The sequence below is a fragment of the Rhinolophus hipposideros genome, assembly GCF_964194185.1.
Source record: "Rhinolophus hipposideros genome assembly, chromosome: 18".
Classification (NCBI taxonomy): Eukaryota; Metazoa; Chordata; class Mammalia; order Chiroptera; family Rhinolophidae; genus Rhinolophus; species Rhinolophus hipposideros.
The window spans coordinates 53,820,704-53,839,635 of NC_138064.1; the positions used below are offsets into that span (position 1 = coordinate 53,820,704).

Below are 18,932 nucleotides of genomic sequence, written 5' to 3' on the forward strand. Positions count from 1 at the left end.
GATGAAGTCCCTTCAGAATCTTAAATAGTCCAATTTAGTATATAATTTAGTACAGAATGCCAGAATCTGGACTCGTTGAGTTCAGGTCCTGCTGACCATTTACTAGGTATGTAACCATGGGCAGATTTCTAAAATGCTTTGTGCCTCAGTTTTCTCATTTGTAAAATGGGTTCATGAAATACCTCTCTCGTGCAGTTGTCATAAAAATTAAATGAGATAATTCACATAAAATGCTTAGAACAGTGCACGATAAGTGTTTAATAAGTTTTAGTTTTTTAGCTTTAATCCTTAGTAAATACAAACACTTAAAATGACAAATATGGTACGAATAGGTAGAATTCTTATTCTTCCTTCAATATGGGTAGCCAGAATACCTTCTCTACTTCTGAATGTTTTTCTCCTTGGCCCTGGTGATTCTGAAGGAATTAGTTTACTTTAAGGTGTGAAGGACAAAGTGTAGCAGATTAAATTGCATGGGAAGTTTGACATGCAAAGTAATGGTGTTAGGATGAAAAAGATAGATGTCAGGATCTCAGAAGCTCTTTCTGACATGAGGCTCAGTTTCCCTTCTTCAAAGGTGTGTTCTCCATGAATGCCAGCCTCTTCCTTTCTGATCTGGCATGTTTGTCTCAGAAAATCTTATAGTTAGGAAATGAGAGAGATGGAGTAGACGGAATGTGAGAAGCACCATCAGTGCAGGTCATGGTGTCTCTCTGAGCAAATGCAGACAGCTGAGTGGTCATGGAGGGGTTGCAGTCCACTCCAGTGATGCGGCAGGGGTGGGGCTGCAGGGATATCACATGTGGAGCCAAGGGTATAACCTACGATGCAGAGGTGAAGTCAAGCTGGGGCGAGGGGCTGGGAGCAGAGTGGTCGGACAGAGGAGGTGGTGGTGTAGGGGTGGCTTAGACAGTACAGTGACTGAGTGCTAGTGGTAGTTTTTCCAGTCACCAGCTGTGAGATTGAGATGAGATGAGATACTAGGCCTCCCTAGGCCTACTTTTCTCATCTGTAAAATGGAAGTTGTAATGCCTACCTCATGTGAGATATTTGGGTTGCATTCATTGCCCCTTTGTACTCCATATAATGGCCAGGTGATCTAATTATATAAATCAGTGGCTTCCCATGATCCTTAGAATAATGCCTCAGGTCCTCACCCAAGCCTACAGGAACCCATGTGACACAGCTTTCGCATACCTCCCTGACCTCACCTTACTACTCCGTCTTTTACTTACTGTGGTCCAGCGACAGTGACCTTCTTTCTATAACTATATATGGTAAGCTTTTTACCACAATAAAGCCTTTTAATGAATTGATCTTGTTGCCTGGAAAGATCTCCCTTAGATTTTCACATGCCTTCTCCAGGCCTCACGTTAAATATATTAATAACATCTTCAGAGAGGTCCTTGCTAATCCACCAGTCTAGAAGATCCCTCTGTGTGATTCTGTTTCAGTTTCTTCATATCACTTATCATTTCTTGATGTTTTGCCACTTGTTTATGTCTGAATGTACCTCACACTAGGAGTGCGACCCTATCTGTCTGCTATAGCCCCCGGGCCTACAACAGTTCCTGGCACATAGTAGGTGTGACTTTTGAATAAATGAGTGGATGAAAGAGGTGCTGGTTGACACTAAAATAAGTATCAGTTTCCTTTCTTTCTCTGTGACTCCTCTTCCTTTTCTGCTTTCCTGTGAGATGAGAGTAGGACATATAAAGATGAGCCTGGAGCGTCTTGTAGTGCCATGCAGGACGGAAGTGCGGAAAACATACTCACAATGATGGAGAATATGTCAGGGACACGGGAGCCAGTGTCCTCATACGGAATGCTGTGAGCAACAAAATAGAGTAGCAGTGGGTTATAATGCAAGTGTGAAGGAAATATCCCTGAGTCTGTGCTAATACGTAACAAATACATGATTGAATAAATATACAAATAGGGGAGAAAGACAGATTTCCTGTGCAGAATTCAACATAATTGATGTGAACTCTCGAGAATGAGGGTCATAACTGCTCACCTCTTACTGTGGGCTGTTTCAGGTGACTTCCTTCTAAAGAGTACAATGTGGAAGAGGGAGGAGAAAGAGCGGTTTTCCAGTGGAGTAGCCTGAGAAGCATGACCTCTTCCAGCCCAACACCACAAGTGATAAATCATGTCCATAGTAGGTACCTTTGATATGATGTGTTGAAAATGGTACTTACTTTTGTGGTCTTCCTTCCAAAACTCCATAATCCCAGTGTAAGGATCAGAAAAACATTTTAAAAACCCCCGTTGAGGAACATACTACAAAATGCCTCATCAGTATCCTCAGATCTGTCAAGGTCATCAAAACCAGGAACATATGACAAATCTGTGACTGTGAAGAGGGGTCTAAGGTGCCGACGAGCTTTCAGGTGGTGGTTAACAGGGATGGGACCATGGAGCAGACGAAGGGCCTGGAGTCAAAGGAAAGCTCAGCAATAACAGTTTATCCAGATTGGTTTTCTCATTGAAAATAGGTATCACACTAACGGGAGATGTCAATAATAGGGAACTGAGGGTGGGGATACTTGGGAACTCTACTCTCTTGGTAACTTGACGATAATCTGAAACTGTTCTAAAATAAAAAGTTTTTAAAAAAGAGTAGTGAACATTTTCTTACATGATGCTGTATCCTTCTGTTGCATCATTTTGAGTGCCTACTTTGTCTTCTATTGTATATATTAATAGACTGATATCATATCTTATTTGCCCTACCCCCTATTTTTGGGCGTTTAATTTAATGCTAGTAGTGCGTACCTATGCCATTGACCATACCTGGGATTAGAGGAAAGTCTATTTTTGACATGGAGGCTTTTCTCCTTTTGTTTTATGTTATTTCTGAGTTCTTCTCTTATCTATCTTTCTAAATTTCCCCTTGGGAATGACTTTAAATACGTTCTATATGTTGATGACTACAGCTCAGGTGATTGTCTTGCAGGCATCTACAGTTTAACAGATTCGAAGGTGCACTCTTATTTTCCTTTCCCTTCAACTTGTTCCTCTCTCTGACTTCCTTATTTGTGTTAGTGCCTTAGTAGTTTATCCGATATTCAGCCAGAAATCTGGGAGCCATGTTTGGCTCCTTCCTCTCCCTCACCATTCTATCTGATGTTTCATTCCCTACAATCTTTCACATCTTCTGTCCATTCTGTCCCTAGAATAAACCTTAAAGTCACTAATTTTTCCATATCCACTGCCAGCATCCTAGTTTGAGTATCATCGACTTATGCCTGGACTCTTGGAATCCCCATAACTCATCCATTTTCTCTCTTGTCTTTTTTTCAGTTCATTCTTTGGATTGAATTGCACATGGAGTGGGAAGCCCTGTGAGTTTTAAGTAGAAGGACAGTATGATAAGATGTGTGATTTTAAAATGAGCATCCTGAAAGATGTGCAAAGAATGCCTCCTTTCCGTGACCTGCAAGGCTGGCATGACCTGGCTTCTGTCACTCTCTCCCATTTCATCTCCAGGTCTCTTCCTTGCCACCCTTCAGCTACATTGGTCTATTTTCAGTTTTCTGTCCCCCATCTGCCAATCTCCTTCCTGCCTTAGGGCTTTAACACATGTTACTCTCTCTGTTTTGAAAGTTATCTTCCATCTCCTCTCCCCATGCCATTTCCTATACCTGTTTGCTTATCTGTCTTCTCCGCTATTCTTAAGTCCAAAGGGGGCAGACTATGCCTTTTCACTTACTTAGGTATATCCAGTACCTAGCATGATGCCTCACACAGAGCAACCCTCAGCATTCTTTGAAGAAGTAAACAGCTAGTAATTACTGTTGTCATTCATGCATTAAAAAAATTAGTGTGCAAGCTCTGTGTTAGGCGCTGTGAGAACATAGAAAGGGTTTTAATATAGAATTTTTACCCTGAAATAGTTCCCAATTTAAAAGGAGTGATAAGATGCTAAATAATATTGCAACATGGAAAAGGGCACTGTAGTTAGTTTGAAGTTCTGCTAGTAGACAGGTGTGTGACCGCAGATAAATTACCTCCCTTCTCTGTTCCTTTATTTATCCATCTGTGATATTAGAGTTTGATTAGATTTTCCTAAGCCTCTGGTTTTATATCTGGTGTGCAGTTAATGTACATTGGTTGAATTATTTACTCCCAAGCACCATTCTTGGAGAGTCTGATGCAGTAGGTCAGGGAATTCCCCAGATGATTGTGATCACATCTGGGTTTAAGAACTATTGACCTAGGTCTTTCTAGCTTTGCCATCTTATAACTCTAATTGTAGTACAAGGCAGACTGTGACAGTGCAGCAGGAATCAGGCAAATTAAGGTCTTGTATTTGTTCAGAAGCAGAGAAAATATTTCTTTTTTGCTTGGGTTATGGGGGAACTTAGTGGAAAAGGAATGGACTTTGAAGAATGGATGGAGATATGGGCAGGTACAGAAGTGAAACATAATAGGTGTTTCATCTTAATTAGAGTCCAGAATATATGCAAAGAAGCAGGGGAGAAATGACCCATTTTCATGTAATAGACCATAGTTCTAGCCTTGTTTTTCCTACTTTGTCTGTCATACTTGGTTGTCCTTTTGGAAGTAAAAGATTCTATTATTGCAGCTGGATCCTCATTTGTTGGAAGTGAAATATATGGTGATAGATCCCATGAGGCTGCTTTGGGAAATAATGGGGCATTTTTATACTTAAGCCTTTTGGGGCTGTGCCCTTTGAGATCCACTTTGACCACCCTGTTGGTTTTCTGGTTGCACACAAAGACTATCAGGACCCGCTCTGTTATCTAAAATAATAGTTTTGCTGTCAGAATGATTATTATTCAACCAAAGTTGGCTTTTTTGTTTAGATGAAACCATATAAAGGCAACATTCTGAGTAAATTATATAGCATCCACATGATGAAATAATGAGCCTAAGTTTAGGGGATGAAAGTAATGATCTAATGCAACATTTAGAATGGATATACACTATGTAGTTATTAACCGAAAAGTCACATCCTGCATTCTTTTGATTTGTGGAAAATTTGTCATTAATTGCCAGGAAGCTTCTGATTTTTTCATACATAATTACATCATAGCTGTTGACTTTCTCCCCCTTCTCCTGCCTTAAAATACATCCTTGTAAATAGTAGATTACTTTCAGATCTGTAATACCTCTTTTAAACATTGGGTGACTAAGTTTAGCTCAGTTGCTCCCTTTTTAAAAATAAAATTCTTTGTTACCCCCAGCTTTGCCTCTGAGTAGTTACTGACAAATCACACTTTGTTTTGGGGTGTCAACTGGCTTAAAATCTGATTTAATCTTTTTTCCCAGTGAGAGCCTTCTAGTTGTGAAGTGCTTTTTGTTTTCATGAGTTAGCAGTGTGTGGAGAAAATGGATATGGTATTCCATTTAGAAACAGTCTGCGAGATGAGTTCTGACCCTTCATTTAAACTCATTCTAAATGGGACTACTTTTATTAATAGTTGTCACAGATAGCTTATCAAGGCAGGGTTAGAAACACAGAAATTAAAATTCAGAAGCAAGAATGAGGTAGTGGGCAAGAAGTGAGGCATCCAGGTGGGATTCAGTCCGTGCCTAACCCCCGGCAGCCGTCTCAGATGCGTGGAGGACTCACAGGTTACCCTGTGGGACCAGTCAGCCCGTATATCAGGCAGCCTTTGCCGATGCTGGTGTGCTGACATCAGTTGACATCGAAATTCAAGAAGTGGAAACACTAAGCCTGTTGTGATTAATTGCTTGCAAAGAATTACTTCTATTAATGTGAATTCGTTGCCTCCAGAGCACCTTAGAGAGTGCTTTAACCAGGATGTATTTGAAAAGAACAAACGTCCCCACAACATAGCTAGATGAAAGAAGGACATTTCCTGTAGATAAGAAAATAGAAAACAAAACAGAAAAACCTTAGACTAGAGAAAATATCCCCAATTTCAGGAAAAGCCTTCCTGGGAAAATTGCTGCTGTGGCAACCCTGCTATCTATTATCTGCCAGGCTGTTCAGTAGAGTAACAGTCAGAAGTTAGAACTTGGAAGCACATTTAAGACCATTTACTGTTTTGCACATTGCGTTCTGTATTTGTGTTGCCTCTGGTGACTTGGTAGGTCAGCCTCTGCTTCAGCCAGAGCGCTGGGGGGTGTTATCTGCTTACGCAGGAGGATTTCACGTGTTAGGGGGTTGGATAGGGGAGTTCTGCTCTTTTATAAAGTCTGAAAACCATTGGTTTAGGTCGAATGCCCAAGATTTTATAGAGAATGTATCTGATGGTCAAAGTAGTTAAATTATATACCTACAGTTGCACAACTAATTAGAGGTTGACAGAAATTAGAAACCATGAATCTGGACTTCCCATCCAGTGCATTTTTACTACAAAATGTTGATTTGATTTTCCATTTTGAAAGACACAGAAGTGATCTGTGAAATGGTGATTAACACTAGGCAGCCCCAGGCAGCCCTGGAATGCTCCATGGTTCAAATGCGCAAGACCAGATGGAGGTCCAGAAGTGGATGACTCAGAGTTTATTAGTTTTGCCACCTGGGTGCTACAGCCGAACCAGCTGCCATGAGGCAGTTCCAATTTCAACAGAGCAGTAAATGAACATAAAAGTCAGTGTAAATCCTGAGAATACAGGAAAGGAGAACGGTTGCTGTTGCAAGGAGATGCACCCAGGTCGAGCCCTATTTATAGCTCTTGTAGGAGGCGCAGGTGCCATGCCAGTTAGAGGGCAATAACAGGATGTGTCACCATGCCCTGAAAAATCAGCTCTGCGTGTTCCAGGAGCCAGTCTCAGTGGGTATGTTTTCCTTGTTGGCTTGGTAGATGCCCAGTCACTTCTGATGGTCTAGAATGGGACAAGCAAGCCCATGGTCTATCTGGATTATGTTATGAGGCCAGAAGCTTTTTTTCTGGAAATTGGAAAGTTGTTGTTAGGTCACTTCCTTTCCACATTTCCCGGCCCTTGGAGCCATGGATATTCACTGGAACATAAGCTGCTTATCCAGATTACCCAGAATCAATCCATTATCTTCCTGTTCTCATATGGAATTGAATTACTGTGGGTTTTCAAGATCTGTATTAGGAAATATTTTAAGAGTCAGAAGTTGAGCCTAAGGTTTTAGATGACCTCTTTACTACAACTATGGTTCTTGAAAACTGAAATGAGTATAGTGAGGACATGGGGCCAGAAGCAAGTTGGGGAATGTGCAGTAATTTTTGTTTAAATGAGGATGATTCACTAATGAATGAAAAAAGGCAAATAATCTTGATCTGCTGTGTGTGAATGCCTTGGACAGCAAGTAACAGAAACTTGACTAAACCGACTTAAACAAAACAGAGGTTTCTTATTGTTTTATGTAATGAAGAGTGTAGAGGACTGTGGCTCTTACTTTGGTTCAGCTGCTCAGTGATGACACACCTCTTTTATCTTGGTGGAAGGTCAGAGGAGAGGTGGGTGGGGATAGGCCTGTGCTGGTGGCTGGCGTATTTTCCTGTGGCTCTGACGTTGAAAGCTGGGCAGGCTCATCTGCTGGGTCACCCTCTGCCTTCAGGTGATCTTCTCAGGAGCCCACTGATGTTGGCTTTGTATTTCTCCGTTGACGATTACTCAGGACTTAGTCTCATGCAGTGATGTAATACTGCTCTTCCTTTCTTGATGTCTGCGTGTTTTCTAACCTGTTGGGAGTTTTGTCTCTCTTTTTTCTTTTACAATGATGTAAATTGAAATCAAATGAGAACTCTCATAATTTTCTGCTTATGAGTACCCATAAACTAGCTCTTTCTTTTTTGTTTTTCCTTTCTGGTAGGTGGCATGTTTGACCCAGGTAGCTGCTAATTACCTGATTGCCCGAAAGGAAGCAAAACGGTGGGGCACAGCTCATGGCAGTATCGTTCCTTACCAGGTAAGAACCCAACAGCGCAGCATCGGGCTGCTAGTTCTGTGTGGTATGAGTTTGAGAAATGATTTCCTTTACAAAGGCTTCCAGGGTATTCTGTCATGTATCTTTGTCTGACTATAACAAGGTTCTTTGTTCACTTTAAATGCTATGTTTTACACATTTCTTCATCAGAAGATTAGTAACAGGACACTTAAATGGATCAAAGAAAGTCACTGAAAGTGAGTAACTTTTGAACTCATGATGGTTTGCTTTTTTTTCTTTTTTCACCTAAAAGAGGCACTGATTGTAACCATTTTATAAAGCATGGTTTGTTCACATGTCAATTATAAACCAAATGCTACCTACCCCAGCTGACAGAGACATTCTTACAGGGTTGGAATAAAGTGAAAATTTGTGTGTGATGGATATTCATTTTTGAGCAAAGCAGAAGGTTTAGGAACTACTGTTCTTTATGAAGTGTCTAAACTTAGAAATTCTCGATTTCGGTAGTGTAAATGAATATGTGAAGGAACTGTGATCTTCCAAAAATAAAACAAAATAAAAAAATTTAACTCTTCTTCCAAAACTCTAACCTTTGCTTAGCCCAATTGCGTCATCTCTCATTATATTTACCGATGTATTTGTCATGTTTTCTGCGTTGTGTTTTCACTTTAAGAGTAGCAGTGTCCAACCCAATTAAAAAATGGGCAGAGGACTTGGGGAGACATTTCTCTAAGAAGGACATACAGAAGGCAAGAAGACATATGAAGAAATGCTCAACCTCACTAACCATCAGAGAAATGCAAATAAAAACCACAATGAGATACCACCTCACTCCAGTCAAAATGGCTATTATCAATAAATCAACAAACAACAAATGCTGGCGCGGATGTGGAGAAAAGGGAACGCTAGTGCACTGTTGGTGGGACTGCAGATTAGTGCAGCCACTATGGAAAACAGTATGGAGGTATCTCAGGAATCTGAAAATGGAACTACCCTATGATCCAGTAATTCCACTCCTAGGCATCTACCCGGAGAAATCCAAAACTCCAATTCAAAAATCTGTATGCACTCCTATGTTTATTGCAGCACTTTACACAATAGCCAAGATATGGAAACAACCGAAATGCCCATCGGTAGATGACTGGATTAAGAAGCTGTGGTACATTTATACAATGGAGTATTACGCAGCCATAAAGAAGAAAGAAATCTTATCATTTGCAGCAACATGGATGGATCTAGAGAACATTATGTTAAGTGAAATAAGTCAGAAAGAGAAAGACAAGTACCATATGATCTCACTTATATATGGAATCTAAAGAAAAGACTATGTGAATGAACTAATCAGAGTCAGTTTTGGGGACGCAGAGAAAAAACCGAGAGTGGTTAGATGGGTGTGTGGGAGGGGGTTGGGGATAAGGGGAAAGGTGAAGGGATTTGGAAGCAGCTGGTAACCACAAGATGGCCTCAGGGTTTTTCTTTTGAAAATTAATTTGGGGAAGGTATTCTATAATGTTGTAAAGATTTTGTTGGGTATCCGATGGACATGCGTCCTATTTGGGAGACCACCTAAGGGATACTGTGGATACCTGATCATGGCATTGTACATCAGAAGCTAAACATTAATGAATGCCAACTATAATTTTATATATATAATGTGATGGTTCAGTGTGAGGTCGGAGGGATAGTGGATGGGGGGAGGGGGGTTCACAGTATGAGGGATATAAATGATGAACGTCTAAGTATTACCTTGTTTTGTACACCTGAAACTAATAAATAAATTAATTAATAAAAAAATAAAAATAAAAAATAAAAAAAATAAAATGAACATTATAAAACAAAACAAAAAAAAAAAAAAAAAAAAAAGAGTAGCAGTGTCTTTTCCATCATGGTGTCCCTTCTAACATGCAGTGGAAGCACATACTAAATACTATATAAATATCTGTTAAATAAAGAGTAAATTTTATGATAATCATTTCAATGCTAGTGCTCTTGACAGAACATTTTCCATTTGCTAGGAAATCCATCAACAATGCTAATCATCATTTTAGTTTTAAGAACATTATTCCCTTGTGAAAAACTAGTTTCATTTTCATTTTTAATACAGATTTGAGGAAAGACTGGCCCAGTGTGAATCTAGACTTCCTTCTTTCTATTTTTATCTATGGTCCCTTTACACCTGAGGCACTGCTGTGATTTTTCTGGAGAATTATGATTTCTCTTTTTCATACATCTAGTTAATCTTTTGGCATAATTACAGTTGTGGTGACATTTTCTTTAGTGCCTTCCGTGTTCTCTTCCACAGTGGTTTTATGGCCACCATTTTCTTCCCCACAACTTCGCCCTCTGTGTTTGCCCCTACACTTCTAGTAGACCTACTTCAGTTCACAAAAGTGGTATTTTTCAACTAGTTATAAACCATCAAATTCAGCCTTTTCATTTTTCAGGTGAGAAATCTGACACCTAGATTGATTAGGTGGACTGCAAGTGTGATCTCTTGCCTCCTTGTGGAATGTTCTTTCAGATCCTGGTACTTTCGACAGGGGAGTGTATGATTCCAGTCCCCTCCTTCTTCTCCACCCTACACCCACTCCATCAAACTTGCTCCGAGCTGAAGGGTTGATCACATGGACTAATTAATTATGCTCATTGATAAGGGAGATCCCTCTCAAGGGCATTTTAGCAGGACAGGACAGTGTTGGAACCCATGGGAATTCATCTCACATAATGGGAGTCCAGGCTTCAGTTTTTGATGTGCATGGAGAGAACATTTGTAAATGGAAGGCTTTGCAGTGTAATTCCAAATCACATTGCATAGGGAAGTGTTCATGTATATGTTCAAATATAAGATTCGTACTTTATTTTTTGCTTATTTGAAAGAGAATGTCCTTTTAAATAATCTTTTTTTCTTTTTCAATTGCAGTTGACATACAATATGATATTTAGAATGTATTTTTTGAAAGTTTTGTGTAGACCGCAGTTATCTACCTGGGTGTTTGCACCAGAGCTGTGGCATCTTGGGTGTGGTGTCAGTTATTTCATTGTGATGTGAAAGAAATGTATACTCTTTGGCTTTTATTACTGTAGGTAAAATACATGAGAACCTCTCTCTGTGTGTATTTGTGTGTGTATTTCTGTTCTTTGAAGAGAGAAATGTACATTTTCTGCTTAAATTGTCCCAGTCACACAAAACGGATAGTGTGCTTATTTGATCTAGTTGATTGCAGCTTTATTATTGGTAAGACATAAGAAGATATGCTAGGGTTTTTCCTCAGGAGCCTAGAGTTAAATTGTTTTTTCTTGATAGAGAACTGGTTCTGTGATTCAGCGCTGTGATTAAGAAACAAATGCAAATTTAGCCCGAATGAAACTAACATACCAAGATGGGCCCTAGATATGCTTGTACGCCCTGATCTGTTTTCAATTTTTAAAACAGATTTGGGAAATATTTTTATGGATGAATGCCAGGATAATTATAATTGTTTTCTATAATAATTATAGCTTTGCATCTAATTTGAGTTGTCTTGAATTTTGAGCTGAAGTCTATAATGGAAGACCCTGATGGTCTCAGGAATTAGTTACAGGGCCCAGCCACTTTCCTCAATTCTTGTTGAACCCTATCCACAAGATCACAGATCTTAAATGCATGGAATGTAAATTTCTGAAAAGTAGTGATCCTTGATTTGTTATTTTATATACATGCAATTCTTAAGTTTTCGGGTTGATTATCCACTTTTGCCTTTTCTTCCCTGTTCTTTGCCTGCCCACTTCTTGAGAATGAGTAAGCTAAACAAAAGTAGACAGAACTCTGGTAATCATTTGTTACTTTTTGAACACCTTGGTGGATACTTTTCTGAGAGTTCAGATTTTAAAAAGAATTTTTGGATTTCAATGACTTTTTTGTTGCCATTATCATTGTATTTTGCTGCTGAGAAGCACCCAGCTCAAGGGATTAATAATTATATAATGTTCATGTTAATATTTTTATTTTTTTATTTTTTTATTTTTTTTCTTTTTATTTATTTATTTATTTATTAGTTTCAGGTGTACAAGACAAGGTAATACTTAGACGTTCATCATTTATATCCCTCACACTGTGAACCCCCCCTTCCCCCCATCCACTATCCCTCCGACCTCACACTGAACCATCACATTATATATATAAAATTATAGTTGGCATTCATTAATGTTTAGCTTCTGGTGTACAATGCCATGATCAGGTATCCACAGTATCCCTGAGGTGGTCTCCCAAATAGGACGCATGTCCATCGGATACCCAACAAAATCTTTACATCATGTTAATATTTTTAATGCACTGGCTTTTGTCTAATACTTGTCAGCGTTTCAAACAATTATATGAGTATTTATAAAGACCGGACGGTTTTGTGGATGGGAGAGGAGAGTGCAGAGAAAGCAGTTAGCTAGTCTTCAAAAAGAATATGTTTTATTAGGTAACAAAGGTATCAGTGGGGCCATTGCCCTTTAGATTTATGACTAACATGATAATCCCCCTAATTTCATAGACTGTGTATATCTAAAACTCTCTCCCAAGTTTCTTTAACATTCTAGAACCTGTATGTGTATGTCCTCCTCTGCTTTCCATTCTTGTGACCCACACTGACTTCTACCTTTCTCCAATGTCACAGGAAATCCATTCACAAATATACTCATGAGGACAGGAAACTATACTGAATATTTTGAAGAAAAATGGGGAAGTTTTTACAGATGAAATTTATAGTCTGCCATAGGAGGCCTCATCTTTCTTGATCAGAGCCTTTGGCGGCTGCTAGGGAGTGTCACTGTCGTGAACAGCATAAGACTCTCCCCACCTTCTGTTCCTTTCTTTCCCTTCTCCTCTTTGGCTTCTCTTCAAGAGCAATGAATTCCTCTGGTCTTATACAGAGTTGCTACACTCTCTATTGCAGGCACAGATCTTTGGGCGGCTACCTAACTGCTTAACAATTTACTATGTATTTGAAGAGAATCCCTTCCTAAGGGACATGCTGGTGGATCTAATAGAAGCCTACTGAGCTCTCTGTGTATCCCGATAAGCATTTCTCTCTGAGTCCAGACCACCTGAGGGAGCTCAGAGCTTCACGTACTCCTTCAGCTAGGGTGTTGCTACCATGATCAGCATAAACCGTCGAAGAGACCAATCCAGAAAATGAGACCACACCAGAACTCTGTCCTCCCCTTTGAAGACTACCAGAACGAATCCCATCATTCCTTACACATTTGCCCCAATTCCTAGTAGGACTCCAAGTCTTCCAGACATCTGTTACCACCTGGACCATCATTCTCACATGGCTCTTTCACCTCTTCCTGTGACCCAGCCATTTCTTCTGTCATCAGTCTTGGTGGCTCTGAAATCCACTTAGAGAACCCAAGCAACAGCCTGGCCTCTTATTTTTTTAATCCTCACATTGTTCTTAATGGTCTTTTCCTGTTTCACTCAGATCCCACTCAGGTATTTCTCAAACTTGAACATGCACATGAATGATTTAGAAGCCCTGGTAAGATGCGGCTTCTAATTCCAGACGATGCCAGTGCTGCACTATGAGTCAAAAAGTTCAGGATCTAGACTTCGTTGTTTTTGATGACAGTGCCACCTCCTTTGTATTCAGCTGGCAAATCCCAGTGTTGATTAGACTTCACATTCCGTGTGTTCCAGGCCTGCACTCAAGCAGTGAATGTGGGTAGAGGAAAACATAGCTGCCCCATTGACTATCCTGCTCTCAGTTTATGGCTGCCTTTCTCAAGTGTCTCTCTCAGCCTTACCCAATGATCCTGTCACATTTAGCTACACGTTTACCTCTGAGAGGACTTTTTCACATATCTCTCTCTTCAAGTTTCCCCCCTCTCTACTCATCCTACATTAAAGACTTCACCTCTTATTTCACTCAAAAATGATGCAATCAGAGGAGAACTGCTATATCTTTTCTCTGCTGTACCTCCCAAACTTCTACATGTATATCCGTACGTAGTTCATTTTATTACCTCCATAATGGATGAATCGTCTCTTTCCACATTCTGCCTACTTAGTGGCCTTGCTTCCGCACGTTATCTCTGCATTTGTTTATGTTACCTGCCAGGGGATAAACATACGACCATGTCCTTCATCTTAAAAGAAACCCAGCAGCCTTCCTTGGACCCCCATGACTTGTCTTTTTCCATCTTTCATCCCATTTCTCCATGTTCCTGTATTACAAAACTCAAGAGTTTCGGGTGATGTCTGCTTGAAGGAATCACTCCACCATCTCTTTACGAATCCATTTGTGCCTGACAGGCAGAGATTTTATAGTGCTTGAGGCCTCAAGAGGGTGGGTGCTGGGATAGCTAGGGAAAGTTGACTTTCTGAACAGTTCATTAATAAGAATATTCTTTTTATGCTTTTTCTTGAGGCTTTCAAATATAGGGTCTTCAAAGTGAGTTTTTCCCAATGACCTGATAATTCACACAGCAATTTCTTTTAAACTTTTTTTTTTTTTTTTCTGGAGTAGCTTCTAATTCAAGAGACTAAAGAAAACAATTATTCATATGATTACATAAAATCATGTCTCCCTTTCTTCAGTTGGTCTCATTCAACCAAAGAGTACAGCAGGAAGCTGTGCTATTATTTCTGGTAGGGACATTATACTGCATATTTAACTTGGCACAAAGACTCAGACCGGCGGTAAATTTCAAGTTTGAAGAGATGTAGCACTTTGTTATCATTTCTGAGAAAACATCAGAATGCTGCTAAATCATAGCAGATAGGTAACTTTGGAAACCTTTTTTAAACCCGTGTTAAGGATTTTTTAATAAGTCAAAGTGTAAACGATATACATCTGTCTTATCTTAGGTGATGCTTTTTTTTATCATATTCTAAAGCATTCACTAAAGTCTGAAAGTACAGTTTAAACAAGTATATGATGGTATTGCGTATTTAATTTAATTGGTGCATTGGTAGTAACAGTAATAATATCATGCTGGCTTCCACTGAACACACTGCATAAATGATACGTGTGTGTGTATGTATGTGTAAACACACATACACATGTATTTTTTTCTCATTTTATTGTGATGAAAGGGACACCTACAGAGATGAAGAAACTAAAGTCAAAGAATCTGGATTGGAACAATGGTTTTAAGATTTCAAAGCTTATTTCCTTTCTCTCTATATCCAAACTAGTAGGTTTAGTTTTTGTTGTTGTTGTTGTCGTTTTGTGTGTACGTGCTTGATACATCATGGATACCTGTCTTAATTTTTTTGGCAGATGATAGAATTCTTCTAATCTGTGTCCATCATCTCTTTGACAAATGACCTACTTGTCATGATTTTAGAAGTTACCAAGCCTACCAAGTGACCTTATGATAGAAGTATATTTGAATTCTGAGCTATGGGTAGTTACAGGTTTCCCTCTACCATGTTTTCAGTTTATGCTTTCACAGGACTCAATAAATCAAATAACAGTTTGTTGAGCCCCCTAAGGGGTTTTAGTTCCTGAAGGCTTCCAGTTGAGGAAGAACTGGGCCCCTCATTTCAAGACACTCAGAGGCTATCTAGCAGGCACAGCTGGGACAGTTTGAGCTGTGGGGTTGGACAGGCCTGGACCCATCACTTGACTTAACCACTAATTGACTGTGAAATCTTGGACAAGTCTTTTAATATCCCTAATGTTAGCTGCTTCCCATCCAAAAAGGTAATAATGATAGTCGTTTTCCTGTTTATTGAAGGAATTAAATGAGATAGTGTGCGCTAAGTGTTTTGTGTAGTACCTGACTCTTGTCGTAAGCGTTTAATAAAAGGTGACTCCTATAATTATTTCTGTCGTTGAACTAATAATTATAACTTTGTAAAATAGTTTCTAGGAAACTATGGAATAGTCTTTATGGAAACTATTCATGGCAGCTTAGGGGCAGAGTAAATAAAGATATAATGTACTGTACTTTTCTATTGAAAAAATCTGTTCTCAGATGATTTTTAGAAATTGTATTATTGAGCCTTTGCCCAAATGTAGCACTACTGAAGAAAATACAGTTTGAGGAGAATCATATGTAGCAGTACCACTCAATTGTCAGAGGGAATAGGGATTCTAGTTTTACTGAGGTGTCTGGTTAATTGAGGTTTAGTATAAATTCGTACTTAACCAAATGAATCATGACAGAAATAATTTTCAGAAATGATCTCTGAGAAGCCACAAGATGGGAACCCGACTCTATAAAAGATACATACCCACCCTTTTGTCGCCAGAAGTTGTGGAGATTTCTCCTTCAGTTTTAAAAAGTTAGAGAACTACAGAGCATTTTAAATATCTGTTCTTATAATCTTAAGGTTGCAATGAACTTTGATAATGTATACCCAGTAAAAACATACTTGGTAATTTATTGGGAACAAAAGTGTGGGTGATAGCAAATAGATTAGATTACATCTCAGAGGTTTTGCAAAGTTTTGGATTACTTAGCAATGGCAAGTTAGAATGTTCAAAGTATGTATGTATGTATGTATGTATGTATATATGTATTTTACGTTAAGGCATGAATTGTCTGAATTTCCCCAGTCCCTTTTGTTCTAAAGGTTTTGGTGAGGTCACTTTTAAATATTTGCTTATGTGTGCCTTGAGCCTTATGAATTTGGGATTCTTGTTAAAACAAAACAAAACTGTTTATTTGAAGATCCAGGTTGAAACCATTGACCAGGCTCTGCCACAGTCCTGAGAATATATCATTGGGCAGTCCAATAGGAGATAAAATTAGGGCAGATATGCCAGCTACTGACACAACAAGCCCTCTAGGCTTCTCCTTAGAGAAGGTTCAGGTTTCTTTGATTTAAAATAAAATCCCTAAATCTAAAATAAATTAGACAATATGACGTTTAAGGAGAGCATATTGTCTGAAGAATAAACATATTTATGAATGTTCAAAAACTACTGTGATTTTTAAAAATCAGAATTGCCTCCAATTGACAAATATGGTATTTTTAATGCATTTCACTAGTAGGTAAAAAAGAAAGAGGCACAAAGAAAGGCAATGTATCTTAAAGAATAAACCTGGAATTTCTTTAGGCTCTTATCAGCTTTTCTTGCATTCTCAATTTTCTCAATATATAGGCAGAATTCATGGAATAGTATGTTGTTTATGTCTATCAAATTTGGCTAAAATTATCCAAAAGAATCAAATGCCATTATGAATATTCAGTTAAGTAATATTACTTTTAGTATTATATTAGTAATAATCATTATAATCATCATTAGAAATAACATTTATTGAATCATTATGTGTCGGTTATTAAGTACATTAAAAATATTAATTAATTCCTCACAGCAATGCTGTGAAATACCTGAGATGCCAAAAGTTGTATGCACATGACTTGTATTCATCTTTTGTTATTGATATGTATTGAGTATTACAATTTTAATAGTTTTTTTTTTCTGTCTTAAAATGTGTATACGTGTTTTTGGCACCCTCTGTAGGCATGCTGTTGCCCTCACTTTCAGGTGAGTAAGCTGAGATATGGAGAGGTTAGGTGACTCGGTAAAGGTCACATGTAAGTGGTGTAGCTGGGTTTCTAACTGAGGCAGGGGGACTGTACCCCAAAGACAGATGATGCAATGCTACTTACTTAAACTGGCATGGTTAGTGTCATTTTCCATCTTCATTCCACGTTTGAGGAAGAATTGTGTGACATTTTTCTCTACATAATTTTCCCTGTAGGACTGCCAAGAGCAATTGAAGAGGTATAAGCAATTCTGTTGTTTACTCATTACAGAGATCCTTAATTATGACTTAAAAGCAAATTTCCTTCAGGAAGTCAGGTTGTACATCTTTTGAATAAATCCTTTGATTGCATATGCTGAAATTGCATTAGGATCATAATTAAGTCAAGTTACAGGGAACTCGCTATCTCTTTCTCAATCTGTGTAACGAGAACGGTCCATCCTTGAGCAGTGTAGAAGCTTCATGTGGTTTTAGCTGTTGGGAGACCCATAGTTTCTGGTTTTCAGACTGTATTTCTGTGAGACTGGTAGGCTGGGGCAAGAGTTGGGGTGGGAAGGGGTGTTTTGGGCACGGGGAAGTGTATTCAGGGGAATGGGGTGGGGGGCAGCCTTGGAAGAAACCCAGTAGGCAGATCTAGAGAATTCCAACCCCATTTCAATGAGAACAGCTCTCCTCTTTGTTTGTTCATTTGAAATAGGGGTTCCACTGCTTAAAAATGATTGTTTGTCCAAGATCCATTGACTTGTACTAAAGGATTCTACTGGACTAGAAGTGGGTTTTGTACGTGTGTGTGTGTGTGTGTGTGTGTGTGTGTGTGTGTGTGTTTGGGAAAAGAGATTGATTTTCTTCACTGTCCATGGCTCCTAGAACTGTGACCCAGAACCAAAGAAGGGATTCTGATTGAGCTGAAATGGAGGCTTTGACAGGAGGGATTTGCGTGGGGCCTGGCACTGGCAGAGCTCCTCTGTGGAGGGGCCCGCACCTTACTTTACAGCCAAGGTCTGGCCTGCTGGCTCTGCACGGGGACAAGGCTCTTTGGCACAGATGGATGACCCAGGACTGGATTCAGGACACAGTGGCCTTGGATGTATTGACACATCTTGTTCTGTTCTTAGGGTTATCCCGGACAAATGCTGAGCTGCTGAGGAGCTGTGCTTAGCACTGCTATAATCTCCCCACCCCGATGGCTCTCTGTCCAGGTGCAGCCTTCCTGGGAGAAAGGAAGGAAACGAGTTCTGATATGGTACAAATTACTGTTATAATTCAATATCCAGAAAATCAAATAATGAAAGGAAACCTGTAAGGTGTTATGTTCTGAGGTTAATCTGCATTGGAGACTTGAACAAATTGTGTACACATATAAGTGTGCTCTTTTCTTCCTTAGTTTTGTTTCTGGCAGTTAGTTTCCTGAAGGAGTACTGGTTGCAGGGACTCTGGTAATGGTAATGCAATGTGCATGCCAAGTGGGCTAGTGAAATACGGTAGTGACATTGAAAAATCATAGTATTAATCCATTTGATCTAATTTTGACCCAGAAATGATTCTCGTGTCCTTTCCTTCTTTTCTTTCCTGAGGGTCAAAGCAGGTGTGGAATGCT

The 18,932-nt window shown here is 39.2% G+C and overlaps 1 protein-coding gene across 7 annotated transcripts in view; it reads left to right on the forward strand.

The window, feature by feature from the left end:
• The window catches only part of SUGCT (succinyl-CoA:glutarate-CoA transferase), an 863,222-nt gene that overhangs the window by 153,618 nt on the left and 690,672 nt on the right, over positions 1-18,932 (forward strand). For all 7 annotated transcript variants that reach the window (XM_081080029.1, XM_081080032.1, XM_081080028.1 and 4 more), the window contains one exon: positions 7,787-7,882. In XM_081080029.1, coding sequence (XP_080936155.1) covers positions 7,787-7,882 — 96 coding nt within the window. The remainder of the gene's footprint in view (positions 1-7,786; positions 7,883-18,932) is intronic.